The sequence below is a fragment of the Aquarana catesbeiana genome, linkage group LG03, assembly GCF_042186555.1.
Source record: "Aquarana catesbeiana isolate 2022-GZ linkage group LG03, ASM4218655v1, whole genome shotgun sequence".
NCBI lineage: Eukaryota > Metazoa > Chordata > Amphibia > Anura > Ranidae > Aquarana > Aquarana catesbeiana.
The window spans coordinates 623,641,119-623,653,871 of NC_133326.1; the positions used below are offsets into that span (position 1 = coordinate 623,641,119).

The 12,753-nt window shown below is 39.9% G+C and overlaps 1 protein-coding gene across 3 annotated transcripts in view; it reads right to left on the minus strand.

Moving 5' to 3' along the window:
* Window positions 1-1,500: 1,500 nt before the first annotated feature.
* LSM1 (LSM1 homolog, mRNA degradation associated) overlaps window positions 1,501-12,753 on the minus strand; it is a 32,200-nt gene continuing 20,947 nt past the window's right edge. For all 3 annotated transcript variants that reach the window (XM_073622365.1, XM_073622367.1, XM_073622364.1), the window contains 2 exons: window positions 4,336-4,451; window positions 1,501-1,889 (listed from right to left, as the gene is read on the minus strand). In XM_073622365.1, the coding sequence (XP_073478466.1) occupies window positions 1,719-1,889; window positions 4,336-4,451 (287 nt within the window). In that variant the 3' untranslated portion in view covers window positions 1,501-1,718. The remainder of the gene's footprint in view (window positions 1,890-4,335; window positions 4,452-12,753) is intronic.

Consider the following 12,753-nt stretch of genomic DNA (forward strand, 5'->3'; position numbering starts at 1 on the left):
ATTTTTTATTTTTTTTTAAAACAGTGAAAAAAAATAAATAAAATAAAGTAAAATAAATAATAAAAAAAAAAATTTTTTTAAAGCGCCCTGTCCCGACGAGCTTGCGCGCAGAAGAGAACGCATACGTGAGTAGCACCCCCATATGAAAACAGTGGTCAAACCACACGTCACCGTGACCGGTAGAGCGAGAGCAATAATCCTAGCCCTAGACCTCCTCTAACGCAAAACATGCAACCTGTAGAATTTTTTAAACGTCGCCTATGGAGATTTAAAAAAGTTTGACGCTATTCCACGAGCGGGCGTAATTTCGAAGCGTGACATGTTGGGTATCAATTTACTTGGCGTAACATTATATTTCACAATATAAAAAAAATTTGGGCTAACTTTAGTGTTGTCTTATTTTTTTTATTCAAAAAAGTGAATTTTTTCCAAAAAAAAAAAGTGCGCTTATAAGACCACTGCGCAAATACGGTGCAAAAAAAAGTATTGCAATGACCGCCATTTTATTCTCTAGGGTGTTAGAAAAAAAATATATAATGTTTGGGGGTTCTAAAGAATTTTCTAGCAAAAAAAAAAAAAAAAAGTTTTAAACATGTAAACACCTAAGATCCAAAACGAGGCTAGTCCTTAAGTGGTTAATATGCTCCTAAAGCAAACCCATCTCTCCTCCGTGTTCTTTGTTCCTAATATTTTTATCCCAATTTATGCCTTTTAGCAAGGTTTGTAGTTTAGGGAAGTTGGCTCTTTTGAAATTCAGTGTCTTTGTATTCCCTTTATGTTTCCTATGTGTGATTTATACTTACATACCTTGGGCGAGAAGTGGTTAAAGTAGTACTGGCAGACTTTAATCCTAAAGAAAGGCTGTGAAAAAGGACAAAAGCGCACGCTAAGACCCCATACACACTATACAACTTGTAGTCAGATTTTTTTTTTTTTTTTTTAGATTTACCAAAACCATGTAGTGCAAGGGCCTGCATACAAATTGAAATTCTTAAGGTTTGATTTCATATTATATAGTTTTGGTAAACCTGAAGGAAAACAAATAAAATAAAAATCTACAGAAAATTGTATAGTGTGTATCCAGCTTTAATTTTTTTTTTGTGCTTTAACAAATCCTGAGCTATCCTTCAACTCTATTCAGACTTGAGAAGTTTGCATTTAAAACTCAGGTTAACATAGCTTGTGCCAAATGCCATTTTGTTCCTGCAACCCTGGCTCCATTGGTCAGACACATCACACTTGCTGTGCTCATTACAGACTCATCTGGGAGCACAACCGGAAGGTGGTAAAGCATGTTCACAGCAATTTTTATGTCAAAAAGGGAAAAAGCGTCCAATGTTTTAACTCAAGCCACAATGCCATTCTATAGACTGTAAATGCTTTCAGATTTACTCGCATTAAATAAGAACTAAAAAGCAATAGTTTTAGTATAATTCTATTACATATTAAACAGAAGTCGATTAAAAAAAAAAAAAAAAAAAATTATACCTATTGACGGGGTGTCCTTCCCATTATGGTAATTCTTTAATACACGTGATTTTGACTTGGCATCACCACTGTGTGCGCAACTTAACTCATTTCACAAACTTAGATAATTGCTGTATAGCACTGCTGCAATAGACAAGTCCAAACCAAAGCAGCAAAAACAAAAATACACTGGACGACATTGCTATTGCAAGAAAGAAACCATTCAGTGTCAAATTGTCCGATAAAGCAGCTTAGTATTCGTCCAAGGTGTCCACTCTGGGAATAGACAGACCCCGTTCCTTCAAGGCCTGCACCTTCACCTTCTCTGCCTCCTGCTTGCTTTGCTGCTCTACTCGCTGCTCCTCCAAGATCTCCTCAATGGAAACTTGAAGTAATGGAGTGTCGCTCTCTTTCTCTAGGTCCTGCGTGAAAAAAACATGAGTGGTTTAACCACCAGGAAACATCAATACACCTTAAAGAATGCTAAATCAAAACTGACATATGATGCAGCCTGTCAATAGCAACACAGCAGAATTTGTAATACTGGTCGGTTGATCCTGCCCATTGGAACCTTTATTTTTACACCATTTATTAAAAGAAACAAGGGTACACCACAGCTTAGCTGGTGTAAATTCAGATGCTAGACCACGTATGCTAAATTAAACCACCAATAGTAAATTCTTTGTATAGATTCTGTAACCTATACCCATGCACACCATGGGAGCATAGTTACAAGATTAATTGTACATGCACCATCAATGCGCAGTTGTACAAGCATAATCAAGCTTTTTTAGCTAGCCAAAGCTGCCCATATGGATATTCTGGACCACCCAACACTTCTCCACACAGCCACGGCCATCTTGATCTTCCACGAGGACTTACCTGCTATTGATTCTCTTCTGCAACCATTGTTGGCCAGTGAGGTGTTCTCAATGAGAAAAACATCAGGAAGACATCAAGTGGGAAAGGCCAAGTCTCAGATCCCAAAAAAGTGAAGCCATCTTGTAAGAAAAAGGTTCATGGGACAGCACAGAAACAAAGCTTTGCTGGCTAACAAAGTTAATAGCAGAAGTTTAAATGGCTGACAGGCACGATTTAAAGTTCAACTCCAGGCAACGGGAATATCTTCCAAATGATTTGTATTTCTGTCCATCTGTCTATCCAGTACTGAGATTTACACACCACAGTTTGTTGACTTTTCTCAGGGCCCAGGAGCCTGTGATTGGGCATCGAAGGGGCAGCAGTAGGCAGTTTAGGTAATGTAATGTCTCTACAATCTAGTCCTGTCCCCCACCTGTGAATGCAGGACACCCAAATAGTCCCAAGTACTGCCTTTCCCCCTATGGGTCTGAGCTCTCTTATACAGGGGATTACAAGAAGCTGATCTAAAGGTAAATTTTAGGCATTTACACTAGTTGCATTTAAAAATAAAAAACCACCAACACACCATTTCATAATACATAACTGAATTCATTGGTGTTCTCAAATGTATACCAAGAGTTCAGTACCTAGTGAATATAAAAATTGAAATTTTTCCAGGCACAAAAGAGGACACCCAAAGGAGGATGTAAACAAAGGATAGCTTGAAGTTAGGTGCATTTGCAACTCTTCTGTACTGCTACCTCAAGTCTGGTATACACCACTAGTTCAGCTAAGGTCAGAGCCATTGTACCAACAATCCAATGTTTAGTACAGCGATCTCCCCTGCTATTCTATTGTGTTCTGACAGAACCCCCACCAGAACACTCCAGACAGTTATTGGCTGAGAGCACTGACCAGGAGTTGGCTAGCAGACCTTTTTCGGCCAGGAGCCTTCGACAGTAGCTGGCCGAACGGCTGCCTTCTGTCAGACCGGCTACCATACACAGGGGCCGATCAGCGGACGTTCCATTTCTGGGTGGAACTCCACTTTAAAAGGAGATAAATCCTTCTGGTCCTTATGTGGTTAAATGATTAGTACCAAGGGGTCCAAAGTGTGCCAAGAAAATATCCCCCCACACCATTACACCACCACCAGCCTGAACCGTTCATACAAGGCAGGATGGATCCATGCTTTCATGTTTACACCAAATTCTGACTCTACCATCTGAATGTAGCAGCTGAAAGCAAGACTTATCAGACCAGACATTTTTCCAATCTTCTATTGTTAAATTTTGGTGAGCCTGTGCGAATTGTAGCCTGTTTCCTGTTCTAAGCAGACAGGAGTGGCTCCCGGTGTGGTCTTCTGCTGCTGTAGCCCATCTGCTTCAAGGTCTGATGTGTTGTGCATTCAGAGCTGGTATTCTGTATACCTTGGGTGTAACGAGTGGTTATTTGAGTTAGTTGCCCATCATCTCAAACCAGTCTGCCCATTCTCCTCTGACTTTAACAAGGCATTTTCATGCACACAACTGCCTCTCACTGAAATTTTTCTCTTTTTTAAACTATTCTCTGTAAAACCCTAGAGATGGTTGTATGTGAAAATACCAGTAGATCAGCAGTTTTTGAAATACTCATACCAGCCTGCCTGGCCCCAACAATCATGCCACGTTGAAAGTCTCTTAAATACCCTTTCTTCCCCTTCTGATGCTCAGTTTGAACTTCAGCAAGTTGTCTTCACCATGTATAGATGCATAAAAGCATTGAGTTGCTGCCATGTGAATGGCCGATTAGCAATTTGTGTTACCAATTGAAACAGGTGTACCTAATAAAGTGGCCGGTGGGTGTATACGCCATCTTACTCACTGGCAAGAGAGGCAGGGATGTAGTTTCTCAAAAATCTTTAAAAGCCAGAAGCTGCTCAACCCTGCATTAGACATGCATCTTAAAAACAAACAATTTCCACTTAAACTAGACCGTAAAATTATTTCATTTCATTAGCCTACTTACAATTTCCCCGAGGAGAACCACATTCTCGCCTCTCACAACAAATATTCCCCTGGGGATATCACCATACTTCTTCCCAACGTGTATCCGCTCTACGGTCTGGTGCAGCACAAGATTAGCTAAGGAAAAAAATAAAAACAGACATGAGCTCCTGTAATTATTCCTAGAAGAATTACTTGTAATTACACCCAAAATAATTATCCGTGCACACAACTTTCCTGAGCAAGGAGTACACAATGCTCATACTATGGGTGGGAAAAAGAAGGGGGGGGGGGGGGGGTGGAAACCACCACTTGTAAAAGAGGCTTCAATATAGAAACGTGTAGATTGCTGCAAAATATGCATAATCTATAATTATACTGCAATTGTAAATCTGCAACACAAGTATCCTATGTCTTAAGCATTGCAGGCGAAGATTTATTCCTATGGATTTTAAGTTCTTATCTTTAAAGAGGAACTAAAGTCTGGAAGCTGTGCCCAAAAGAAGGCAGGAAGAGGGCAAAGAACTAGTCATCAGTATTCCCTGTGGTCTCCCTACAGCCGATCTCTGGAGCCATCAGCAACATGCTTATTCAAAACGTGGTCATCAATGCAGCCTACTTAGCTCTCCAATAACTGGTTCCTTGAAGTGGCCTTGTCCCCATCTTCTCTAGTGGCGGGAGGAACATTTCTCCATAGCAAATGAAAAACAGAAAGAGGTCCTGAAAGGGTCCACACAACAGAATGTTAATTTACTCCCCCCCCCCCCCCCAAAGCTGCAGGGACAGATTCATGGTAAAAAAGGATGCTTGCTGTAAAAGTAGTGCTTTTTAAAATCTGAACCCCAGGAATTCAGACACTTTGTAAAATCTGTTGACATACTAAGAGTTACATCCAATGTGGTGCATGCCACCTTCTGGAATCATCTCTTATTTACGGATGTTTTATGGAGCTCCCCTTCTCTGCAGCCCATTCACAGAAGCCTTTGTATTTTGTATTCATACCCCTTGAAAAATATTCCACATTCTGCCATGTTACAACCAGAAATGTAAATTGTATGGGATTTTATGTGATAGAACACATAAAGTCACAAAGTGGCAGGAAAATGATTTTCAACATTTTTTACAAATAAATATTTGAAAAGTGGCGTGCATTTGTATTCAGCCCCCTAACTTTTATACTTCCAACTAAAATCTAGTGGAACCAATTGCCTTCACAAGTCACCTAATTAGTGTTCACCTTTGTGTAATCCAATCTCAGTATAAATACAGCTGTTCTGTGGAGCCCTCAGAGGTTTGTTAGAGAACCTTAGTGAGCAAATAGCATCATGAAGGCCAAGGAACACACCAGACAGGTCAGGGATGAAGTCGGGGAGAAGTTTAAAAGCAGGGTTAGGTTATACAAAAAAAAAAAAAAAAAAAAGCGGTGTGCATGTCACAGGTATCCAAAGCTTTGAACATCTCAAGAAGCACATTCAAGCCATCATCTGAAAATGAAGAGAATGGCACAACTGCAAACCTACCAAGACATGGCCATCCACTTTAAACTACGGCCATCCAGCTGTTGTGGAACTACACATCCCACGAGGAATTGTAAAACTCTGACATTCACTGATATGACTAGGCATGATGGGAACTGTAGTGCCGTAGTTTGAAGACCCCTGACCTAAACTGATTGGGGGGGGGGGGGGGGGGGTTTGCAAAGAGAGCATAAATCAGAGAAGCAGCCGAGAGGCCCATGGTAACTCTGGAGGAGCTGCAGAGGTCCACAGCTCAGGTGGGAGAATCTGTCCACAGGACAACTATTAGTTGTGCACTCCACGGGACAACTAATTAGTCATGCACTCCACAAATCTGGCTTTTATGGAAGAGTGGCAAGAAGAAAGCCATTGTTGAAAGAAAGCCATAAGTGCTGTTTGTGAGAAGCCATGTGGGGGACACAGCAAACATGTGGAAGAAGGTGCTCTGGTCAGATGAGACCAAAATTGAACTTTTTGGCCTAAAAGCAAAACGCTATGTGCGACAGAAAACTAACATTGCACATCACCCTAAATACACCATTCCCACCGTGAAACATGGTGGTGACAGCATCCTATTGTGGGGATGCTTTTCTTCAGCAGGGACAGGGAAGTTGGTCAGAGTTGATGGGAAGATGGATGGAGCCAAATACAGGGCAATCTTAGAAGAAAACCTGTCTGCAAAAGACGAGACTGGGGTGGAGGTTCACCTTCCAGCAGAAGGACGACCCTAAAAACAAACATACAGCCAGAACTACAATGGAATGGCTTTGATCAAATCATATTCATGTGTTAGAATGGCCAAGCCTTAAATCCAATTGAGAATCTGTGGCAAGACTTGAAAATTGCTGTTCAGACACTCTCCATCCAATCTGACAGAACTTGCCTTATCTTGCAAAGAAGAATGGGCAAAAAGCTCACTCTAGATGTGCAGATCCCTATAGAAAAAAAAAAAAAAAAAAAAAAAAAAAAAAAGTAGTTACATTTTTGGTTGTAACATGACAAAATGTGGAAAATTAAGGTGTATGAAAACTTTCAAGGCACTGTATATTCCTCCCCCTTAACAGTAGTTGAAACAAAAACTACTGGAAGGAACAAAAGGGCTATTATACTGACACACACACACACACACACACACACACACACACACACACACACACAACCTGACCACTTTGCCTATATAAATCAAAAGGTTATTTGCATGACAAATGTTTAACTTTCAGCTATAACAAGCATTTCCCTATACACATTTGAATGCCACAGATTTCTGTTGAGTTACACGTAAAGAAGGACAACTATGAGCTCACAGGGTAAATAAAGTGCACTGTTGTCACAAAGCTGCCAACACCCAAACAAATATTATATAAAAAAGGCAGGTATAAAACATAAAAATGGAAGCCATGGGGGAAATGTATCAAAACTGGAGCAGCTGTTCATTCATGGGAACTGGTCAGCTTCTATTATCAGCTTGTTTGGTTATAGTTGAGCTTTTCTTCCACTTTAACCATTGTTGAAAAGGTTTCTTACCTACTCCTAACCAGTATTCTATAAAAGAAAAAAAAAAAAAAAAAAAATCTGTGTACTTACCTCCTTTTAAATATGACGTGATCCTACAGCTCTGGCTCCTCTCTGTTATTAATTGGCTCCTGCACGGGTCAAGAGGGAGCGCTGACAGCAGCAAGACCTTGGGAGCCTATGGGCAATGTCCCAATATTCACAGCCATTGTCAAGTGCTCCCTTACAGAGGGCTGAAAGATCACGTGAACGGACAAGAGCAAAACGAAAAGTTGAAGTACACAGATTTTTTTTTTTTTTTTTTTTTTTTTTTTAATAGGTTTAGAGAGGAGGAAGGGAACATTAAGAATAGTTATAGTTTTCTTCCGCTGGAAGCTTTGAAAATGAAAGCTAGAAGCAGAGGTGGGGGACTAGAGTCACATGAGTTGACTCGAGTCACCTGTTTGAGGACTTGGGACTTGCTTGACAAAATTAAATAAATGACTCGACTTGACTTTGACTTGGGCTATTTGACTTGCAATGACTTGGCACCACCAGTGCTGTGTCTTGGCCTAGGCAAAAGCACCCCCCCCCCCGCAAAAGAAAGCTCCCCCCCAAGTCCTGGCTTCGGGGTAGATCAGTATTTTGACTTAATTTGTGACTTGACCAAAATAAATGACTTGACTTGACTTGCTTGACTTCTAGCAGGGACTCGACTTGACTTGCTTGCTTTTCGCCACAGTAACTTGGGACTTGCTTGTGACTTACTCCCATCGCTGGCTAGAAGCCAATTGGTCGTCAAGCACAGCTGCGCCATCTTTCTGAAATTCCCCCTATGCATTTCTGGTGAGCATGCAAATAATGTGCAATCCACTTCATCTTGTGTTGTGTTATCTTGGACCACCAATTGTGCGTCACTACTATTATGACAACAACAAAAAAGGAAGTAGAAGACATGGGAGAGGAAAGGCCTTACCACCAGTTTTGGAAGTGGATGGAATTTGTATGGGCAAAATAAGATTATCCCAAATTATGAGCCTCCAAAGTAATGCAAAGTATAAGAGGAGTCTGAAAATTAGATATCAAAGAAATCCTGGACAGCCGCACTCCAAAAATATTTGCCTTTATTCAATAAAGTCATCCAAAATACAGGTCACAGCAGAGTGAAACAAAGCTAACGCGTTTCGCACTACACAGTGCTTTGACTAAGCACTCTGCGTAGTGCGAAATGCGTAAGCTTTGTTCTGCTGTGACCTGTATTTTGGATGACACTTTATTGAATAAAGGCAAATATTTTTGGAGTGCGGCTGTCCAGGATTTCTTTGACGTCTAACTGCTACAGCATTACCAGCACCTGGTCTTCTAGACATGAAGAAGGAGATGCCTTTTACTTTGATCTGACCCACCTGGAGCGGTGATACTCTCTCTCTCTCTACTTGGATGTCTGTGAAAATTACATTTAATCAATGAGGTCAGGTACTTTTACTGGAGTTAGAACTTTCTATAGGAATGAATGGAGAGTGCAGGTGAGAAAAGCATGTGGCCAGCTCAGAAACATGCGACAAAAGGTTCTGCAACCTCATCTCCAATATCTCAAAAAACAGATGGTAGGGCACAAGAAAAAAAAATACAAAAAATAAATAGAACAAAAAAAAAAAAAAAAAATGCATGCAAACGTTATGCTACAGTAAACAGGACATTAAAAACACTTAAACTCTATTCTAAATATAGGGAAAATTGAGTACTGTCCGTGATACTTTTTTTTATTTGCACTAACATACAATTTTTCAGGACAAGCTTTCGGGGTGTGTCCCCTTCTTCAAGGTCCAAGCAGTACTGATTCACAAATTTTAAGCAGAATGTTAAAGAAGAAGAAAAAAAAAAAAAAAAAAAAAAAAAAGAGAGAAAACCAAACACATACAAATCAATGGTATCAAATCAATCAATACCATTGATTTGTATGTGTTTGGTTTTCTCTCTTTTTTTTTTTTTCTTCTTTAACATTCTGCTTAAAAATTTGTGAATCAGTACTGCTTGGACCTTGAAGAAGGGGACATACCCCGAAAGCTTGTCCTGAAAAATTGTATGTTAGTGCAAATAAAAAAAGTATCACGGACAGTACTCAATTTTCTCTGTCACAATTGCACTAATACGGCTACAATTAAACTAAATATAGGGAATACTGGAGAGTAATCTCTGAATAATACAGAGATACTTTATGTATTGCTGCCACCTTGTGGCAAATATGTATTACAGCAGGCAATTGAATAGAAATGATAAAGTTAACAAATTAGCTAAAACAAATGAACAATGGTTCACTTTGCATGACAGATGGGCCTTCTTCTTATACCATTACCATCTTATTGTATTATCCATTCTGCCTTTTCTAACAAGAGGACCAATGATGCTCCCAGGTCACAACCCATGGACTTTTCAAATGAGTCAATAATTGATGGATTTTTTTTTTTATATTATATGCATTTATTTTGCACACATGTGTGTGTCAGAAGGCCTAGCGGTGTGCATGTCACAGACTGCCATAGCTCTCAGAGACCCCCAGACAGAGCAATACATCCAGTAGCAATTTGCTGGCCCTGCAAGCTGCGATGTATGGAGAGACTTTGGAAATAGAAGCAAATCTTCTGAACTTACTGCTTTGGAATTTTTAAATTTAAATTATTGCACAAGTTGAATGAGAACATATGAAAGATTGGAGTTTGTTTCATGAATAAAGGCAGTCTTCGGGTTACAAACATGGGGTCTGTAGGTTTGTTCCCAAGTTGAATTTGTATGCAAGTTGGAAAAGGTATATTTTTTAAGTGTAAATCCAGCCAAAAGAATAATTTAAGTTTTTTGGATAGCATAGAGAAGGGTTAACAACCCTGTGCCATTTGTTTTTCTGTCTGTGCCCCTGTTCAGATCATTTCACCTCACTTTCTGTCTCTGACAATTGGATTTTGAAAATTTTAGGTCGCTGTGGAAACAAGGACTGGTGATAAAGCTCCAGTGGAGACACCTTTTCCCCATAATAACTCTAACAGGAGTTTCCCTTCCTAGGGGTAGATTTCCTCTCACTTCCTGTTGTCTCCCTCCATTTATAACCCAGGGACCGCCTGTATATAGAATTTTTGAATGAATTTTTACATTTCATTTTAATAAAATACCAGTTTTACGATCATGTGTTATTGATCTAGGAACACCAAATTACATTAAATTTTTTTTTTTTTATCTTCTGAGGAACATTTATTAGTTTAATTGCATAGTGCTGCAGTCTGTTCGGGATTCCTTTCTTGCAGCAGATTAAGGAAGATTCGTAAATCAGAAAAGTAGAACTGAAGAGAGTTGCCAAAATTGATCTGGCATGGTAGTACAGGCCATTGTTAGGGCTAAATTTACACAGAGCTTCAATATGTGTTTACTATCTATTCACATGGATTCGTGGGAAAAAGAAAATAGAAAAAAGAAAAAGAAACCACAAACTGACCCTTAAAAAGTGTATATACATCCCAAAAAGAAACAAATAATTTTCTCCATTTTGGTTCGTTAAATATATCATGGAAAGCAATAAGTGCAAAAATAGATCTGTTGATCTTGCCAAAATTCAGAGCTCTCCAATTTGTCCCATTTCTTGTGCACACTTCCTGGGTTATCGCTAGGAGTCAAATTAGTCCTCCTAATTCTTATCTTGGGACTATAGAATAAGTCTTTATGTTGTGGAAAATAGTATAGGGGGTAGATTTAAGTAGTGAGCAAGAGAAAACTGGAAAGGGCTGACACCTTTCAGTCCACAAAAAGCTTGTGTGTGGTCAGCCCCATAATAAAAAAAAAAAAAAAAAAAAAGTTAGGAACTGCTAACTTTTTTTCTGGCAAATCAATGGGTCTTCTGTACTTTCAGGGTCTTTAAAGGGATACAACACAGGATACATACAACATACATTACCTTTTCCAAAAGCCTATGTAAGCTATGCAAGCTTTTGGGCCAACAAAGCTCTCCCCCACTACTCTTTCCCTGGCTAGCTCTGCAAAATACCTAAGGCTTTCCGGTATGGGGGGGTGCATGTGACCTTTTATGATGCAGTGCTCAGGTCTAGCAGTCATGTGCTACACCTAAGCACTGTCACATAATGGTGGTGGTGGTGGGGGGGGGGGGGGGGGGGGGACAAGGCAATATCGCTTCCTCCAAGATGCAACATCAGGGGCTGTAACAAAGAAAGCAGAGATGGGGGAACGCTTCTTTGAAAGAAAGGCGGGCGTAAAAGAGGCCCCGTCACAAAAAATTAATTAAAATGAAAATAAACCCACCCCTCCACGAATGTTTTTTTTTTTTTTTTATTCACTGGCAATGTGCTGTTGAACTTGCTAGAAATATTGACTAGTCCAGGAGAGTCAATTACTTAGCACAGCCCCTTCTTCCCTACACGGCAGTCTTCTCCTCTTTTAGGAATTTCTGATTACTGTCTGTGCTGGTCCAGCCTCCACCTGAGACAGCTCAGAATCTATTGGGGCTGCTGATATTTATTACAGGTACTCGAATAGTGGCGCTATGTAGTATATGTATGCACACTTCATTTACATTAGTCCCTGCCCTCAAGGAGCTTACAAGTTAAGGTTCTTACCTCACATACAGCAAGCTAGTGCCAATTAACCTACCAGCATGTCTTTGGAGTGTGGGAGGAAACTACACAGGGAGAACATGCAAACTCCAGGCAGGTAGTGCCGTGGTCGGGATTTATACAGAAGACAAAAAAAAAAAAAAAAAAAAAAGAAGACCGTACATTTTGTGTAAAAAAAAAAGCCTTCGTTTCCGTCATACAATTTTGCAAATTAGTAATTTTTCTTCATAAATTTTGGCCAAAATATATACTGCTACATATGTTTGTTAAAAATAAACCAAATTAGTGTATATTATTTGGTTTTGTGAAAGTTAGGCTTGGTTCACACAGGGGCAACCTGACTTACAGCGCGACTTTGCAAGGCGATTTGGAGTCGACTTCAAGCAACTTACAACGCGACTTAAAGTTGCCTCCAGGACAGGTGACTTTGGCCAAACACAGAATAATCAGCTCTCTGGGAGGGAGGGGTTTGCCTGAGTAAACTAATTTCTTTTCCTGTAAAGTCGCTTCAATATAGATGGAAATCCGACTTGGAGGCAACTTTCTATGAAATCTATGGGTACAAGTGGCCTAGAAGTCGCCTTAAAGTAGTACAGGAACCTTTTCTGAAGTCGGAGCAACTTCAGTAGTGTACATTAAGACAGCTCTCATTCACTTCAGTGGAATTTTTTTTATGTCCCGCGACTTGGGGCAAATTGAGGTCTGACAAGTCGGATCACAAGTTGCTGTAGTCGTGTGAACCAGCACTCAGAGTTTACAAACTATGGTGCCAATCACTGAAAATTGATAACATCTGATCAGGCCTTCAGTACATCAGGT